General features: G+C 45.1%; 1 protein-coding gene across 4 annotated transcripts in view; it reads right to left on the bottom strand.

Moving 5' to 3' along the window:
• The window catches only part of SIRT5 (sirtuin 5), a 36,852-nt gene extending 20,019 nt beyond the window's left edge, over window positions 1-16,833 (bottom strand). The window contains exons 1-3 of one of the 4 annotated variants that reach the window (XM_032861589.1): window positions 16,602-16,833; window positions 9,952-10,101; window positions 6,325-6,458 (exon numbers count right to left, since the gene is read on the bottom strand). In XM_032861589.1, the coding sequence (XP_032717480.1) occupies window positions 6,325-6,458; window positions 9,952-10,066 (249 nt within the window). In that variant the 5' untranslated portion in view covers window positions 10,067-10,101; window positions 16,602-16,833. Of the gene's footprint in view, window positions 1-6,324; window positions 6,459-9,951; window positions 10,102-16,321; window positions 16,494-16,601 lie in introns of those variants that run through there. The other 3 variants (XM_032861588.1, XM_032861592.1, XM_032861591.1) reach the window with 3 other exon arrangements.
• Window positions 16,834-19,048: the final 2,215 nt, after the last annotated feature.

Here is a 19,048-nt window from a genome sequence, read left to right as displayed (position 1 = left end):
AAAAAAAGCAAAATGCAAAGTGCCTGCTTGAGGTATAATGGCCGTAGTTGACGAACTTAGTTTTTTATAACAGTAAGTAGAGCTACACGCATACACACAACTATGCATATAAAAAACAGGATATATATTAACAGAATATATAAAATATATTTTTAAAGCATGATTCCTCTTCTAGGATGAACAAATCTCATCCACAGCAAAAAAGAGAGGAGCGTCGTTGTTGTCTGGGGCTGCCAGCCAGTGGGAAAGGCCACAGGGGAACCTCTGGCAATGACTGAAATAATCTGTATCTTGGGGTCCTGGGGGGTTCAGTTGGTTAAGCGTCTGCCTGTGGCTCACGTTATGATCCCGGTGTCCTGAGATCAATCCCCACGTTGGGCTCCCTGCTCAGTGGAGAGTCTGCTTCTGCCTCTCCCCCTACTTGGGCTGTCTCTGTCTCTCTCTCTTTCTCTCAAATAAATAACTAAAATCTTTTTTAAAAAAAGAAATAGTCTATATCTCGATGGTGGCAGTAATGGTATTATGCATTTTGTTTGACTGTAAAGGTCACCCTTCTATCCGGCAGTAGAGTCAGCCTTCACTTGGGGAGTCAATAGGGAGCAAATGTGTATGTTGTGGATTATCCGCATCTACGTCCTGCCCTCTATGCAGAACGTGAGTGGCCTGAAGCAGTTTTCGGGTGCCACGGAGCATGTCCACGTGTGTCCTTGGAACACGGTGGTGTCAGACACAGTCTATGGACTTCTTTGCTTCCCCACAAACTCTGAGCTGCTTTGACACCACTGACTGCCTCTCTCTTCTGGAAGCACCCACTGAGCTTCTCTAATTAGGAGACTGCTCTGTGTGGCCCCTCTCTAATGGGACCCTGATGGCCCTCTGCACTCCTTCCTCCCCTCCTTCACCTTTAAGGCGGTGATGCCCACCCCTACCTCCATAGGCTGGAGGGCAAGAGAGGCGAGAAAACATCCCACACGTTGACAGCCTAATGCACTTAATAGGGCAGGAAAAGTTCACTAACCCTTCATTAACAAAAAGCTACCTCCTAAATTTGGAATTCACGTACTGAAGTAACTATTTACGGTGGCCTTCGTTCAGCCAAAAAAAGTCTAGCAAGCACTTCCATGTGCCAGAGTTCTGGGAGCTGGGGACAGAGCAATGGATAAAACAGACAGAACCTTCCACATTCCAATACTAGGGATTTCCTAGGCCGGGGGCTGAGGGGAAGCAGAGTGCCTAAGGCCAAAAGTACATTCTGGGCCCAGGATGGTGGGTGGTGGCTCCACCTGTTAAAATGGATTGAATGGTACACTTCAAAGTGGTGAGTTTTATTGTACGTACAGTTAATCCTTGAACGACGTGGGGCTTAAGGGCACCGACCTCTGTGTGGTCAAAAATCTTTTGTGTACCGGGGCGCCTGGGTGGTTCAGTGGGTTGAGCCGCTGCCTTTGGCTCAGGTCATAATCTCAGGGTCCTGGGATCAAGCCCCACATCAGGCTCCTTGCTCAGTGGGGAGCCTGCTTCTCTCTCTGCCTCTGCCTGCCTCTCTGCCTGCTTGTGATCTCTGTCTCTCTCTCTGTCAAATAAATAAATAAATAAAATCCTAAAAAAAAAAAAAACCCTTGTGTGCACCTTTTGATTCTCCAACTTTACTATGAATAACCTCCTGTCAACAGAAAGCCTTACCGAGAACAGAAACCGTCAAAGAGCATGTATTTCATATGTCATACGTAAAAGATTCTATATTCTTACGATAGAGCATACTAGAAAAAATGTCATGAAAATCCTAAGAGAACATACATGGATGGTGCTGTCCAGTAGGGATCGACCCCAAAAGCACAGTGTCCCTTTACAGCAGGAACCATCTGTCAGTGCCTACATCAATATTCTTATACAGGATACAAAACACTGTAGACGTTATACATATTACTAACAGCAGACATCAAAAAAAAAAAAAAAAAAGATAAGGTGAAAAAAATTCCTATTTATCTATGTGTGAAAATTCACATGCTGCTAACGAAGAGGCTGGCTTTCTGGCACCTGGTATAGTGGGTAACCTCGCTTCAAGGCAGCTTGTCTGTTCGCCCGTGAACGGTTATGGTATCTTTACGGCATATTCGGTATTATGGTCATATTTGTCGTGCAGTATTAGAAACACTGTTACAGTTTTTTAAAAACCACCTACCTGTGATGATGGGTTGATACAGCTTCTCCATTTGGGAGAAAGAGAGGCTGACTGCACCGTAGCGCAATTCTTTGAACGCAAAGTCGTAGAACAGTAAGAAAAGGGACACATTATTAATTTTATATTAAATATTACTCGCTTTACGCCTGTGTGAGGGTAAGCTGGCTGCTTCCATCCAAGTCTGGCTTGTGACATACACAACGCGTTCTTAGGTGATGCCGGTGATGGGGATGACACGGCTTCTTGCCAGACGGTTGTTAGAGTCTCACGTTTACGCACACGCATGCGCGACGGACCAGCGCGTCAAGTATATGGCACGATCCTTATTTTTGACTCATGAAGTGGACCAGCACCGAGTCTTCAGCCCTGCTGCCTTCATGCTGAGAGGGCTGAGGAGGACGAGGGGCTGGTCCTGCTGTCCGGTGGGCGGAAGCCGCAGAGGCGGTGGGAGGGGAGGCAGGCACACCGAGCGTAACTTTACAGAAATACACTGAAACTTCGGCCCGGCTTCTTCGCCGTCTCCTTTCTCTGAAAATGGTTCCATATGGTACCAAGCCTTCTTCCACCATTTGCCTTAGTGTCAGTGCCTGAGCCCATGTCAGAAAAGAAGTCAGAAGTCCTCCTAGATTGTTGGAACCCTTCTGCCAGGCCATCTACTGTCCCTTTGCCTTCTGTGAGGCTTCCAAGTCCTCCCTGCTCTGTCTGGCACTGGTTCAGAAGCTATCGTCTTCATCGAGTCATCTTCTGTTCATTCCTCTGCCGTGGTGTCTGCTAGCGCTTGAATTTCTCCAAGATCTAAATCTTTTTTCTTTTTTTAAAGATTTATTTATTCTAGAGAGACAGAGAGGGACCCTGTGCATGTGCGGGGGAGGGGCAGAGGGACGGAATCTCAAGCGGACCCCCCACTGAGCGAGGAGCCCAATGCGGGGCTCGATCTCATCACCCTGAGATCACGACCTGAGCTGAAACCACGAGTGGGATGCTTCACTGACTCAGCCGCCCAGGTGCTCCCAAGGCCCCAGTCTTAAAGCCCTTAGTCCCCCACCTTTTCTGCCACACCCACGGTCTTTTTCATGGCTTCCTTGATTGCCTGTTTTGTAAATCCTGAGAAGTCACGCACAACATCGGGAAGCAGTTTTCTCCTGCAGGAATTTGTTGTTCTGGGCTTTACGGTTTTAGCAGCTTTGTCTCTAACAACAATTGCATCTTTACTGGTGTAATCCTTGCAGACTTTCACGATGTTCTCTCTGCCGGAGTTCCCTTCAACAGCACTGGCAATCCTTTCCCTTAGAGCACTGTGTGTCATGAGCCTTAGCAGTCCTTATGACCCCCTGAAATATAGGCTGAATTAGAGACGATGTGTTTGAGAGGCAAGTAGACCAGTTTGACGACTTCAATGTTGAACTCCTGGGCTTCTGGGTGGCCGGGGGCGTCATCCAATTTCAAAGGAATGTTAAAAGGCAGTCCCCTTACTGGCAAGGTACTTCATCAACAGGACCCATCCAGAAACAGGATTCTTGCAGTCCAGGCCTTCTTGTACAACCAAAGGATTAGCAGCTGGTATTTCTCTTTTCCCTTCAAAACTCGGGGGTTATCAGCTTTATAGATAAGGGCTGCCCTGATCAGAAACCAGAGTGCATTTCTATCAAACCGCAGAATTGGCCTTTCTCTTCTTGCCTTAAATCCCAGCCATCACTTCTGTTTCTTACTAATCAACATCCTTTGTAGCATTTTCTCCCCCAGAATGGGGCACCTGTGTCTGTATTAAAACCCTGTTCAGGCAGACACACTCTCTCCAAAGCGATCTTCTTAATGGTACCTGGGAACTGATCTGCTGCCTCTTGGTTGGTAGAAGCTACTTCTATTAACTTGGCTTTTTTTTTTTTTTTTAAATCCAAACCTCTTTCTAAGATTATCCAACCATCTTTTGCTGGCCCTGAATTCTCCAGCTTTAGATCCTTTACCTTCTTTCTGCTGTAAGTTTGCTCTTTCTCAAATCACCTTAGAGTGTATGGGTGTACCTTTCTTATAGCAATCCCGAACCAGCATCAAAGCTGCATTTTCAGGAAGAGATAAAAATGCATTTCACGGGGCACCTGGGTGGCTCAGTGTGTTAGGCCTCTGCCTTCAGCTCAGGTCATGATCTCAGGGTCCTGGGATCGAGCCCCGCATCGGGCTCTCCGCTCAGCAGGGAGCCTGCTTCCTCCTCTCTCTCTGCCTGCCTCTCTGCCTGCTTGTGATCTCTCTCTCTGTCAAATAAATAATTTTTTTAAAAAATGCATTTCACAATATGGCGAGTGCTGTGAAGTGTGTAAGCCTAAATAATCACAGACCATTTACCTCTGGGGCAAATAATAAATTATATGTTAATAAAAATAATTAATAAAGAATTTTTAAAAGTGCATTTCACAAAAAGGGCAGGTCATTGCACCTGCTGGTGTAGCTACGGCAATGACTTCATGAATTTGCTTTTCTTTTTTTTCCCAATGAACCTTACTGGGTTCATTTATCTTGCAGTGGTGGGCAACCACAGCCGCAGACCCCACCCCACAGGTCACATCAAGTAATTCAACCTTTTCTTGTGATGTCATGACTCTCCTCTGCTTCTTAGGAGCGTTTCCTATATCACTACTGGCACTTTGCAGGGCCCCCCCAGCACGGTATGATTCAGGGTTGACTGTACTGCACTATCCACAATGGAAAAATAAACGAGAACCCCAAGAGATCACTCTTTCCTACAATACGAAGTTTACTGGAGGGACAAACGGCTCACATGGAGATGACAAGTGTCACACCGTATCTCAAGCGGAGGCCGGCAACATTTGAGCTCAGCACAGCAGCAACTGGAGGCAGCTACGGAACCATTCTGGTAGTTCGGTTTATGTAATTATGATTTAATGCCGCATCGTGACATTTGTTTACATGTCTCTAGCCTTGGAATGATACCACTGTGTGCGTAAGTTTTGATAAATTTTAACTTTCTGCAATAAATCTGTAAGGCAGTAAATGATAAAAACAGACTAGTATCTACATATATTTCACGCATTTGTGACATACCTTTTTCTTAGATTTTTAGATAGTTCAAGGTTACACAGCTCATTTGTGAGTTTTTTCAAACTGTTTCCAATCTCTTTAAAAAGTTTTATAATATATATAGAAAAAAACTCCATGTGTCAGTGGACCCAGATAATTCACACCTGTGCTGTTCAAGGGTCAATACCTTGTATACCTCAATACAAACTGAATTTTATTTAATTTACTTGTTTGCCTTAATACAAACTGAATTTTTAAAAAGTCCATACCCATAGAAGTTTCGTTCTAACGGCCTTCATATAAAGTTCTAAATGTGAAACCCTAAGCCTCAACAGTGCAACTGTGGTTTTAAATATGAGAGGTTCAGGGGTGCCTGGGGGGCTCTGTTGGTTAAATATTTGCCCTCGGCTCAGGTCATGGTCCAGGGTCCCACGATCGAGGCCCACTTAGGGCTCCCTGCTCAGCAGGGAGTCTGCTTCTCCATCTGCCCCTCACCCTGCTCGTGCTCTCTCTTCCTCTCTCAAATAAATAAATAAAATCTTTTAAAAAAAATGAAAAGTACACAGGAACTTTAAAAAAATGTATAATCCTGGGTAGCTGGGTGGCTCAGTTGGTTAAGTGACTGCCTTCAGCTCAGGTCATGATCCCGGAGTCCCGGATTGAGTTCCGAGTTGGGCTCTCAGCTCCATGGAGAGTCTGCTTCTCCCTCAGACCTTCTCCCCTCTCATGCTCTCTCTCACTCTCTCTCTCTCAAATAAGTAAATAAAATCTTTAAAAAAAGTATAATCCTGACTTTCAATATCTGTAGAAACGTGATTAACTATGATAACCAAGATTTCTCCAACTCCACTTTAATTACTGGAAGAAATTTAAATTGTTATGTGAATAAATACAATCTATACAGATCTAGAAAGTAAGGAAAGTGGCAGCTTCGCTTACATCTGAAACCTTAATCATACACAATTTGTACTGATGCCGAAGTAACCAAGAAGGGAGAGTCGTGGTTAATTCCAGAACTTCGCCTCCCACGACACACATGGGGCCTCAAGTCAGGCTCTGCCATGGATTCATTCAGAAGAACCCCGCGGTGTTCCGGAAACATGGCTCACCTGAGCTTGCCATCTTCTCCAGTAGCCCCCGGCTCCTCGGAAAGTTGGGACTCCGCTCTCAGCACTAATGCCAGCGCCTGAAAGGATGACTATGTGCTTTGCTTTCACAAAAAGCTTCCGAAAATCAGCCATATCTAAAGAGAGAATAAAATCTTCCTAAGTCCCGTGTACCATGTGGACATTTATATCCTGTATCAGTTGTTCATATTTTGACATGACCTTCCATGAAATGATATTTTAGGATCTTCAAATAAAAATCATTCCTGTACCAGGGGCACCTGGGTGGTTCAGTTAGTCGAGTGTCCGACTCTTGATTTTGGCTCAGGTTATGATCTCAGGGTCGAGAGATCAAGACCTTCATCAGGCTCCACACTGAGCGTGGCATCTGCTTGAGATTCTCTCTCCCTCCCTCTTCTCACTCATGCTCTCTCTCTCTCTACAATAAATACATCTCTAAAAAAAATAATAAAAATAAAAAAAATAAAATAAAATAGATACAAATCTTTAAAAAAATCATTCCTGTACCATGAAGATGCCATCCCTGCGGCCTGATGGACTGTGTAGCATCTTAAAGAAGCAGGACACACGCCATTGGCTTTGACACTCAGCTCCACCTCCCGTCCATCCACCTGTGAGAAGTGATGGAAACAACTGGCCCTCTGCTTTTCTGGCTGTTTGATGTGCTCGATAGAGTTTTCCTGAGAACAGGCTGCTACAAAGATTTTTAAAAGCTAATGGATGGGAAAGCATCCTCTTCCTAACAGTAAAAACAAGCTACTATTGGGGGGCGGGGAGGGGCCAGTTAACCTCATGCCCACCGGACTCCGAAACCTTCCCTTCCTTCCCAAATCCTGTTCCCTTTGGGGATCTTGCTAATTTCCGCTTCCTTTGGCATCATTACAAGGTGAGAGTGAGAACCCCTCCCCTGTGAACAGATGCTCTGCTCCAAACCTGGACACGTAACCTTCTCCTTACAACTCAACTAAGAGTTGGACCCTTCAACAAGACGTCACCAGAGACTTGGGGTAACAGAAGAGAGTTGAACACAGAGAATACGGTGACGGCAGGTAACGATGGTCGCAGACCGTGGCTGGCTGCCTGGGATGGAGCGCCTAGTTCTGCATCTGCGGGCATTGTCCCACTTGCTCTCTGGCCATCAGGGGCAGCAACCACCATTTACTGAGGGCTCCCTGTGCCGCAGGCTCTGCGCCAAGCACTGTACATGGAGTATAATGTAGAATCTGCCCCTGCAACCAGTGTCCTCATCCCTGGTTCAGAATGAGGAGCTAGACTTGGAAATGCCATTGTTCCTCCCGGGTGACAGAGATTCGCGTAGGCCAAGGCTGAGCGACACCCTTCTTTCCCAGGCACTGTGGCTCTGCAGGCCCTCATTTGGGGGCTACGTAAGTGCTACGGCCCCAGCAGGCCAGGCCCAAGAGTACAGAGCTGAGTATAGCTGCCAGGAGAAGAGACTCCCTCTTCTGCCCTCCTCTGGGAGAAGCAAATGCCACAGTGGTGTTGCCCGTGGCCCTGACATAGACATCCTCTAACCTATGCTAACGCACTGCAGATTTTGGCAAAAATACGAGTGATTCTTCAGCTGATGCAGCAGGTTTTCTGGTTCCCCCCTAGCCCCCCGGAGGCAATGGCAACCAAGGAGAATCCCCAGAATAAATGAGCATCCCGAGAGATGGAACCCAGGACAGGCAGGATGGGAAACAGGAGAGACAGCGGGATGGGGGCGGAGGGACGATAAACTCAGATATAAACGGGAACGTGACTTCACCTTGTACCCTGAGCTGGTAAGACAGATCCTGTCGGTCTCCCAGGGGACCTCCTCCCTTCTGAGGCCTCATCCTCGTAAGCTCAGAGTCACTTCCATGACTGGCCCATGACTGTGAATCTTAATAAAGGCCCCACCCCTTCTCCCCTTCCCCTCTTGTCTGGCTGCTGGTAAGAAGGCACAGGGAGTAAAAGCAGACTCTGAGAGACAAAGAAGCAGAGGCTCCAACTCCCTCTCCCACCACATTCTTGAAGCTCCCTGGGATCAGGATTCCGGCAGTGTAAGTCCTAAAGGACTGAAGATGGGTGCAGGCACACTACACCCTTGTCCTTGGGCCATAACCGGCCCAACCATGCGCCAGCCATGGCAAAGCTCCGCCCATGCTTACATCCCCTTTGGAGATAGGCCAGTGTGACACTAAAGCTGTCCCACCAGGAAGAATTCGAAAAAAGAAACCCAGTCTGGGCAGATTGGAGTGTGCAGTCTGATCGAATCTCGTAAAAGAACAAGATTCTTAATAAGAAAAGGTACAAGTACTTGACCAGGGTCTATGTGTGTGACTCCCGGCTTCAAACCCTACAAATGTCCTCAAGGACTTTGAAATTCACCTATAAAGCTTTCCCTAGCCCTAACCACCTATTTTTTTTTTTTTAAATCTGAAATGTAAACTCCATCATCCTACTGAGGAATAGGTCCTAGGTCAGAGTGGCCTCTATTAAGATCTCATTCTAAGCAACTTTTAGAAACAAAAAGGTCAACTCAGGTTTGGTTCTTGGAAATGGGTTGTAAATATAAGAACGTTAATGTAGTAGAAAATCTTTAAGAAGAAGAGGGTGGGGAGAAGAAGAAGAAAAGAAAAAAAGGCATTTCCCAACTACTAAGGGAAAACACTCATACGTATTGCAGTTCCAAACCCAGACAGCCCGCTCTGGGTGGAAGTCAGGCACACACTTAGCCTCGAACAGCCTGCCCTGTTCTCCACAGCCAGCAATACCAAAGAATTCGGTTGTTTGTCGTCCCTGAGCTTGGGCAAAATGGAAGGAGGAGCTGCTACGTCTGAGCATGATTGCGGTATTAGAAAAAGTTATCCAGATTTTGAAAAACAGGCAAAAAGAGGTGAGCTTGGCCTTTCAATACCATCCTAAAGCAAGTCTCATAGGCCCACCGAAGACCCTTTATTATACAAATCTGTTAGGCTCTGAATTCACTATAGACTAATGGCCCTGGTAGAGATAGGAATCCTATAGGCACGGTAGAACATTAACTCAGTATTACCCGGGAGGACAAACTCCAGCTCTCCCCTCTTGCTGAGAGGGGAGGGCTTTAAAAGACAAATCTGGGGGCACCTGGGTTGCTCAGAGGGTTAAGCATCTGCCTGCGGCTCAGGTCATGGTCTCCAGGTCCTAGGATCAAGTCCCGTGTCGGGCTCCCTGCTCAGCCGGAAGCCTGCTTTTCCCTCTCCCTCTGCCGCTCCTCTGCCTGTGCTCTCTCTGTCTCTGTCTCTCAAATGAATAAATGAATTCAAATGAATAAATTTAAATGAATAAATAAAATTTTTAAGAAAATAAAAATAATAAAAAGACAAATCCCATGTGAGAAGCTTGAATGCAAATATTCTGGGAGAAGCAATAAAATGTTTCCAAAGGACTTCAACTTGACCACAGAGAGATGATCTCAGACCTATCCTGCAAGGGGTTTGCCTGAGAGGAGAACACCGGTGTGGCTTTCTCTAAAATCTTGCCCAGGACCCACTCCACTATACACATTCCCCCTCAAAGTGCAGGAACTCTCAGGTTCTTCACATTCTACCAGAGACAAGGGGTGGCAGGCTGAAGAAGACCTACTTGAACTTGGTCGAGCCATTGTTGGGCAAATCCGGGTTCCAGAGGAGGCTGGAGATTTCAGTCCACAGTATAGCCCGGAAAGTAATCGGCGGGGAAGGATCTGAAGAGGTTGCATCAGGTTTTCTTTGTGGCACTAATTCCTGAGTTGGGCTTTAGGAAAAAACCACAGAAACAAACAGAATCAGCTTGTAGTTGTACATATATATGTAAGGATGCCCTTTACAAAAATCATGAGTAACAGATAGGGATGGTATTCCTCTTCTAAACCAACGGTTTCCCAGGCGCCCTGGGGCAGTGGTTCCCAAACTCTGGTCCCCATACCACCAGCAGCCTTGGTTGGCAACCCTTGAGATCTTGTTAGAAATGCAAGGTCAGGGGCTCTACCCCAAACCCACTGAATCAGAAACTTTGCAGCTGGGGCCCACGTCTGTCCCCATTGATTCTGATGAATGCTCAAGTTTGGGAAACACTACCTTACAGGCTGGGGAAGGCATGAGATGCGAAAAATCACTTGAAAAAACGAGTTCTGCTACTTCTTAAAAGGTATGAAAAAGGTAAGAAAAAGGTATGTCTTCTCAATTTTTGGCCAAAATACAGTTTCTATGAGAATGTAAATTCTGAAAATGGAGCCAGGCAGAGAAGACATGTTTGTCCTATGACAACAAATAAGATCTAGAATACATCAAGTCAAAGGAACCTGTGACTTCAAACACATTTAGTAAATTTTGATCCATCCCTGAGGAATTTTATGAAAGAAAAACAGTCAATATTTGGATCAATGACACCAACAGGGTAATTGGTAGGGCTGACTTCTATTTGGTGGGTAAATTGTTGTAAGAACTCAGAATTAAAGGTCTGTAGATCTAGAAAACAGAAAAATAACACATTTACCAAAAATCTACACAATCATGTCTGTCAAAATCCACAGAACACCACACTAAAAAAAGGGTTAATTTTCCTGCATGTGAAGTATAAGTTCGTTTAAAAATAAAATGGGCAAAAAAAAAAAAAAAAAGTTTTTTTTAAATGGGCATAGGGTTTCAGTTCTGTGAGATGAGAGTTCTGGAGATTGGTTATGCAACAATGTGAATGGACTTAACACTACAGAACTGTCCCCCTAAAAATCGTAAATTTTTAGGTTATGTATATTTTACTACAATTAAAAAAAAAACAAATGAACAAAGTGATTCAGTGTGATTTGCTGGCTAATTCAGTATTTATAAGCAGACAGCTCACTGACTTCAGAAGTGACAGCAGGTATCCACAGGGTAGAGGATATTGAGAGAAGTTAAAATAAATGTCTGGAAGACAAGGCTGAAAAACCTCTTACAAAAAAAAATGAAAAAATGAAAAATAAATAAAACAAATAAAAATTTTTTTAAAAACCTATTAGTGACAAGTCAGGTTCACTCCACAAAGCATTCCACTGTGCAGATGTCACATGTTTAAAATAAAAAAAAAAATAATAATAAAGACCTTCTCTCTAACCTTTAATTTTTTCACTTTTTTTTTTTTTTTTTTTTTTAATGTAAGCTCTACGCCCAGCATAGGGCTTGAAAATACAACCCCAAGATCAAGAATTGCATGATCTACTGAGTGACCCAGCCAGGCACCCAAAGACATTCTCTAGAACCTTGACAGTCATTTCCAGAATAAATGTTGAGGGGGGAAAAGCCAGATGCAAACCGTGTTTTGTAAGAGAAAGGGAAGGAGGTAGAAGTATATACCATAGTACTTATCTGCATTTGCATTAAAAAGGGGGGAAATTCCCAATTAATTAGTAAAAAGGGTTGAAGGTGGGGTGGGAAATAAGATGTTAGAGACTTGAGAAGCAGCAGAGATTTTCAATACATGTGTTTGTACGTTGTTTACAGCGTCCACGTTCTCCAGCTAAAGATCACAAACACCCGTGGTCGAGCAAGTTGCAAGGACAGAGAACCGCAGTTTGAAGACGTGCAGGGTGTCAGAACAGTGACAGAAAGGATTTATTACAGGATCGGGGCTTGGGTTAGCGAGGTGAGGGAGATTTCCTGGCGGGCAGGCTTCCTTATGGACTACAAGCCATCAGGAGACAAGATACCTTGGTTATCCTAGCGTGTCTTACCTAAAAAGTACAATGAGTGAAACAGGGTTTGAGTTGGGCTTCTAGCCAAGAGAGGAGGATGTTTTGTCATTTTTTGTGGTTTAGAAAATGTTCTTGTTTTTGTCTGGGTTCAGACCTAATTACGGAGTTGTCTTGTTTTTACGCTGATTCACTGTGGTCATGGGGGAGCCTTGTCTGATGTCGGTGTTCTGTGAACACTATGTTCAACAGAACACCAGGGTCCACGGCATAGCGCCAGGACAGAAAATACGGAAGCAAACCACACGTTCATCGACTTATAAAGGGGTTAAAGAAAAAAAGAAAAACCCCACACAAAAGAACTGTGGTTCATCCATACGACAAAATACTATTCCACAATGAAAGAGCAAACTGCGAATACACACAAAAACATGGGTGAATTTTTAAAGTATCATGCAATAGTAACTTGAAAGAAGAAAAACCTAGCAGACCCTACCTTAACTGAGCGATCAAAATGAACATCACCAGTAATAAGACACACTGACTTCCTCTACTTCCTTAGAGGATACAGTGAGAAGGGCAAAACCTCACTTCTGTATTCTCCCCCAAAATGCATTAGTTCTACTAAGAATACATCAGAGAAACTCCAATTGAGGAAGCATTCTCCAGCAAAATTGGCCAGTACTCTTCAAAAAAAAGTTAACCAAGTTTATGAAAAATAAAGACTGAGCACTTGTCCCAGGTTGCAGACTAAAGAGATATGACAAGGAAATGCACTGTGGGATCTGGATTGGATACAAGACATGAAAAGGGACACTAGTGGGAGAAGTGGCAAAATTTGAATGAAACCTGCAAAATTAGGGAACAGTACCGAGTAGCAAATAATCTATGTCAATAGTCGGTGTCAATGTCCTGGTTTAGATCCTTGTTTTCTAGATTGGTAAAATGTTAATCTTAGGGGAAACTGGATGAATAGTATATGGGAACTCTGTGTACTCTTTTTGCAACATTTCTGTAAACCAAAAATTATTTTAAAGCAGTAAGAAATAAAGAAAAGCGTTATGCTAAACAAAAGAAGCCAGAACCAAAACCCCACACATATTTAAGACCATTTATATGATATTATGAAAGAGCAAAACTATAGGTACAAGAATCACATCCAGAAATCATATCCATGGTTTCCAGGGACTAGGAGAGGGGTGAGGCAGGGAGGGCCAGGGAACTTTTTCAGGCAGTGGAAAATTCTGTGTTGTTATTTTGTGGTGTTTTCAGAAACTCATGGAACTGTATAAAAAGAAGGGTGAAATTTCGTAACACCTAAGTTGTATTTCAGTAAACCTCACTTAAAAACAAGAAGCAAGCATGTTGACAAATTTTCATCAATATTTGTCTCTGCTGTAATCAAAAAGAGTAGATAAGAAGTTTGGAATTGGGAAAAAGAGAGTAGGTTAGAAAAAAAAAAGTTATAGTTCTGGTTTACAGAACAACCTTGTGGGACAAGACCCTCTGGCTGCCAGGAGGCTCTCTGCAGAGAATGAACACAGGTCAGAGCCAAAGGGAAGACCAAAAAAGGTCCCTAGCTGACTGGCTGCTGAGGGACCAGGTGAGCTGACTTGGGGGGCAGCCTGCAGACCACAAAGCGATTGTTGGACCATCACAAAGATCACCTCAGTGCCCTTTTGAAAGGATGCATGGGGAAAATGGCTTGGCATGATTTTCAACCAGCATGGGCATCACAGGCTTTTGACAAACTTCAATTTATCTGGAAAAACTAATTATTTGAAACACCTCGGTAAGGAACAAGAGAGGTATTATGACAGTTTTTTTTTTTTTAATTATGGGAAATTTTTAATATATACAAAAATAGACCGGCATAGTGAACTCTTAGGCTCCCATCACCTGGTTTCAGTAATTATCAAGAAAAGATGCATTTGAGGACCTCAGATCCATCTGAGGCTTTAAGATACTGTCATAGAGGATCACTGTTAAACCTGCACATCTAGATAAAAACTGGGAAAACTGAATACTGCCTAACTAGACCAAAACCTTCTTACATACTGCTTGAAGTTATTTATGCAATCATTTTTAGCTTAATATATGTCTTTAGCTATTTCTTTCACAGATGAAGATGTCTGATTCCATTGCTGCTTTCTAGTACTTAAATTTGGAGACATCACTTTGTTCCAGAAAATTCTTTCTTCTGTAGGTTTTCAAACGTTTGCAAACATTCCTACTTCCTGTCAAAGGTTTCTAGATAACTCCTGAATAAACTGCTGTATTTTTTTCAGACAGGAAGGCAGGATTTTAAGTCATTAAGAACTTTAAAGAATTTAAGGAATTAAAATCCCATCAACAGAGGCATCAACAAAAAGCAGCTAGAGATACTGCTCTTTGTCTAAATTTTTCTGCAAGAGGGTCTCAATGATGGGTCTTCTACTGAATTGCTATGAAATGAAGACAAATCTTCATTCTGTTTTGAGCACGAGTATTGAATTTGTTGCTAATTATGAACAGTTGTCAAAAATTTGAGAATACTGGAGTACCGAGCTGGCTCAGTCAGTAGAGTAGGCAACTATGGATCTTGGGGTTGAGAGCTTGAGCCCCACGTTGGGTATAGAAATTACTTAATAAAATCGCTAGAAAATTAAAAAAAAAAAACTTGAGAATATTAGGGAATTTTTAATTGTATGATTGACCAGATTAGGATATATTATCTGGATAAAATGTTACTAATTTTCCACCTAAGTTTTTCTATTCAAATGTTTTCATTATTGAGTAATAAAATTACTTCCACCCTGACACTGAACTCAAAATAATAAAGCAGGAAAAAGTTTTACTTGCTCATGTTTCAACATTTCCAAAAATCACTAGTTTCTAGATTTTCTGCCTAGGAAATGCAATTGCCAACTACTTCTTGGGAAAACAGCTTTAGTTCTCATCTTATGTGAATTATGTCTAATGACACACATGTATTATATAGATGCATGTATCCATACACTCATGGACTATATAACAATTAAAATGCTTTCTAAACATTCATTATTTGTATTTCAAATCTTTTATCATACTAACTTATTATTTGTAGACTCTAAGTTTTTTGCGTCTATCAGAATCAGAAAATTTCTGGTCTCACAAAACCATTCTATTTCCTGTTTTATTAGTGAACATTTCACATTTTTTTTTAAAGGATGTGGGAAATGTTTTGCTAAATGTCCCATTAATTTAAAAGATGTTCTGCAAGTCCTTCATCGAATGTGCAAAGTAGAGATTAAATACTTCCAAAAATGTTTGGGGCACTTGGGTGGCTCAGTTGGTTAAGGGTCTGCCTTTGGCTCAGGTCATGATCTCAGCGTCCTGGGATGGACCCCCACGTAGGGCTCCCTGCTCAGCGGGGAGTCTGGTTCTCCCTCTCCCATTGTGGTACTAAACAAATAAAATATTTAAAAAATAATAAATAAATAAATAAATAAAATAAAAATAAATAAATAAAATAAATTTTTTAAAAAACGTTAAAATAAATAAATAAAACGTTTACATGTTTTTGAACAGTGCCACCTAAAATGCACTCTCAAGATTAGAAATGCTCAGAACATAAGACTATTTTCAAGATGTTCTCACAAAGTATTTACTGGAAGCATCTTCTGTGCCAACATTTGCTTTTCTAAGGGGGTCAGGGTGACCAGTGGTTCTACCTTCCACAAGCTTACAACCCTGTTCAAGTGGAAAAGCAAATTCCTCTGGCAGTACATTCACCACTCTGGGTGAATGACAGTCCCCGGTTAACCAGACTTTTGAAATCACCTACTGAATTAGAAAAAAAAAGGAAAATGTCTGTATGCTCCCTGTGGCACCCTACCAATTCTGAAAAACACAGTAAATGAAATGAAAGGTTGTATCAGGAATTTGAGATTAAAAAAAAAAAAAACTTCAGGAAAAACAGTGATTTAAAACAGGAAGTGCAAAAACTTACACAAATAAATACTTTTTGAACTCCCTCTGAGCTAAGTTAGTGCTCTGTACCCGTCCCTGGCTACGAACGCTCGCACACTCCGCTCTGCCCTCTACCAACTGCTCTCGTCAAGGTTACCAGAGACCAAGGTCCACCCTGCCAAACCCAGTGGCCGTCTGGATCCTCCTCCTCGGCCATGTCCAGCCTCTGACCCCTTTGATCATCTCTCCAGCAAACATTTCCTTCTTCTGGTTTCCCAAAACCACGCCTTCCAGGTTTTCCTCTTCCTTCCCTGGGTCTCCCATCCTCCCAGGCTCCAGACTGCATCCCCCGTCCAATGCCCAACAAACGGCTCCCACCTCACTCCGCCACGCCTGGGCTCCGAACTCTCCCCACACCTTCTCCCCGCAAAGCCTTAGGCGTCTTCTCCTTGAACCTGCCCTCTCCCTCTCACGGCTCACACTCTGGCCAGACTCGTCGGCAAGTCCTTTCAACTCGGTCCCTGTTCCGACCCCTCCTCCCAAGCCCGCAGCCAGCAGCCCGGCCGCCATCATCAAAGCCCGCGGGCTGCTGCCAGTACCCACACTGGCTCCACTCAGACGGGACGCTCGGCTCGGCTCCCCCTTCACAGCGGCCTACCAGGCCCACCTGCTCCGGCCGCGTGACTTTGAACCTCGCTTCCTGCCCCCTCCCTCTTCTCTCGGGCGGCAGCTGCCCGCAGGCTATGCTCGGAGAACACCCGGGCTCGGGGCTCCGCACGTGCCGCTGCCCAGCCCGGGGAGACTCGACTGGGGGCGCAGGTAATTCCCGCAGAAGCGGGGTCCGCTCCCCTCCCTCTCGCTCTCCCACCCGTCAAGGACCCCGGAAGGGGGGAGCGCGCATGCGCCGGCCGGCCCCGCCTCCGCCCCGCCCCGCCCCCTCCCGCGGAGGTCCGGGGGCTTACGTCTCCCGCGCACCGGCTGGAGCGGTGGAAGGCAGCGGAGCCCCGGGTGCTCGCGGAGACTCACCTGCAGGAGGCGGGACTGCGGCGGCACTGGCGCCAGGGCGGGCCGTGAGGGCGGAGGGGAGGAGCGGGGACGCGGTGGGCCGGCACACCTGCCCCGCTGCAGCGGCCCCTGCCGGAGACTCAGCCCCGCGGGGCTCGCGAGCCCCCTTTCTGTGCCCCAGCGACGGTCTCTTTGAGGGACCGCGGAGGGACAGCGGAGCTGGGCAGGGGGCGGTGTCTTGCTGCATCTTTGTGAGCATCCCCTATATGTAGTGAACGATTACCTGCCCCGCAGCTGGATTGCATACCCTCAGGACACAGCGTTTCAAATGTTGGGGCAGCTCTCCCTAAAACGCTGTTTCTAGGGATGGTTCGTTGGGTTCCCAGGCACCACCACTGCGATCGTTACCTGCGTGTCCGAAGGGTACAGTTTGAGGGTCTCTAGGATTCGGTGACCCATGTGGCTCCACGTGTCTGAATCCCCTTAAAATCGCTCATCTTTCTCAGTTTTGATTCAGGCTTGCCACCTGCCCTTCTTTTCCTGCAGTGGAATTGCTCATGGGTGTGCCCATGGATCTGAACGGGAGAAACTCTGAGAACTTGGGAGCAAAAAATGTTTTCTTGACATTTGTTTTCCCCGTCTCAAACCTTCCTAGTCTGGCCGGAAATTCAGCCCGTTTTGGGAACCCCTCTTGTTCCTGTAGGCTGTACCAGCCCCTCAGGGGGTTAGGGAGTCCAAGGATATTGGGGGAGGCCCTCACATCTGGCCGTCTTTCCCTTCACGTGTATACAGCATGGACATTGTGGCAGACACTTGTAAGAACTTAAAGTGCATCAGCCAATTTAAATCTTCCCCACCATTTGATAAAAGAGATACAGTAATCCCCACTTTACAGGCAGGAAAACAGAAGCCCAGGGAGGTCAAGTAACTGTCCAGGGCAGAAAAGCTGTTGACAGAGCTAGGATTTGCACCTAAGTGCTTGGGCTCCAGATGCAAAGATCCAGGCTCCCACATCTCCTGCCTGTCATTAAGGTGTTGGTGCATTGTTTTTTGTGCATGTGAGATTAGTCATTAGGTGTTCATCTTTCCCTTGATTCAGACACTGGGAGTGCGGGGAGTTGGGGAGGCCCAGTGCCCCTCACTACAACCTTCCCAGGTCTGAAGGCCTCGCATGTAGCCCTTTGCCACCACCCACAAGTTCAGCCACCTCTGACACATGGCATTCCATCAGGGTCCCAGAGCCTACACTACCTACAACTCGCCACCACACCATCCCACCCCTCCACCCCATCCCTTCTTCCAGGCTTGGAAGAGCTGACTTCCTCTCGAAGCATCAGGCACCCTCTCCATCTTTTACGCAACTCCAGCTTAATTTCTTGCTGACCTGGTTCTTCCGAAACAAAGACTGTGCCCTCTTCCTGGAATGCTCTTTCCCCATTCCCTCGAGAGCAACTCTTCTCATCCTTCTGCTCCCAGGTCATTTGTCCCTTCCTCAAGGAAGCCTTCTCTGATCCCAGCTGTGTCTAACCCCCCCATCATGTGAGACCCCTTGTTCTTGGTACACGTTCTGACAGCACCACGGCCGCTATCCCAGGGAAGATTCCAAATGTATTTTTGCTTATTTGATTACATTTTTGCTCTCCCGCCAGGTTGTAAGCTTCCCTGAAGATGACCTTTTCATCTCTGTTTGCTCACCAGGGAATTTCCAGTCCCTCACAGTGCCCGACAGTGGATGTCCAGTTTATTAGTTCATTCAACATATATTACACGAATAAATGAGCAATCTCTCAGGAAACCAGCCTAGAATTCAGAGAACAATGGCTTGGCTATCTTTACCAAAATGAAGAAGCAAATTACTTTTTCTTTCATGTTGCTTCTGAGTCCCTGGCAACACAGAGCAAACCAAAAATAAACAAGCAAGAACAGTTTATCCATAACTCACCCTATGGTGAGAAACTCTCCCCCGACCCTGACTTTTCTATCCTTTCAGAGTTACTCACTTCGCTGGTTATCACACTGCCCGTCGAGGCTGGACTGTCCTCTGTAAGCCTCTGCTACAAACGCAGATGGGGATGTAAATATCCAACCTCATGTCCTTTA

Source organism: Lontra canadensis, unplaced genomic scaffold (genome assembly GCF_010015895.1).
Source record: "Lontra canadensis isolate GAN:19392208 unplaced genomic scaffold, GSC_riverotter_1.0 scaffold21, whole genome shotgun sequence".
Lineage (NCBI taxonomy): Eukaryota > Metazoa > Chordata > Mammalia > Carnivora > Mustelidae > Lontra > Lontra canadensis.
Note: the sequence above shows the minus strand (reverse complement) of the source record. Positions and strands in the feature narration are given on the sequence as shown.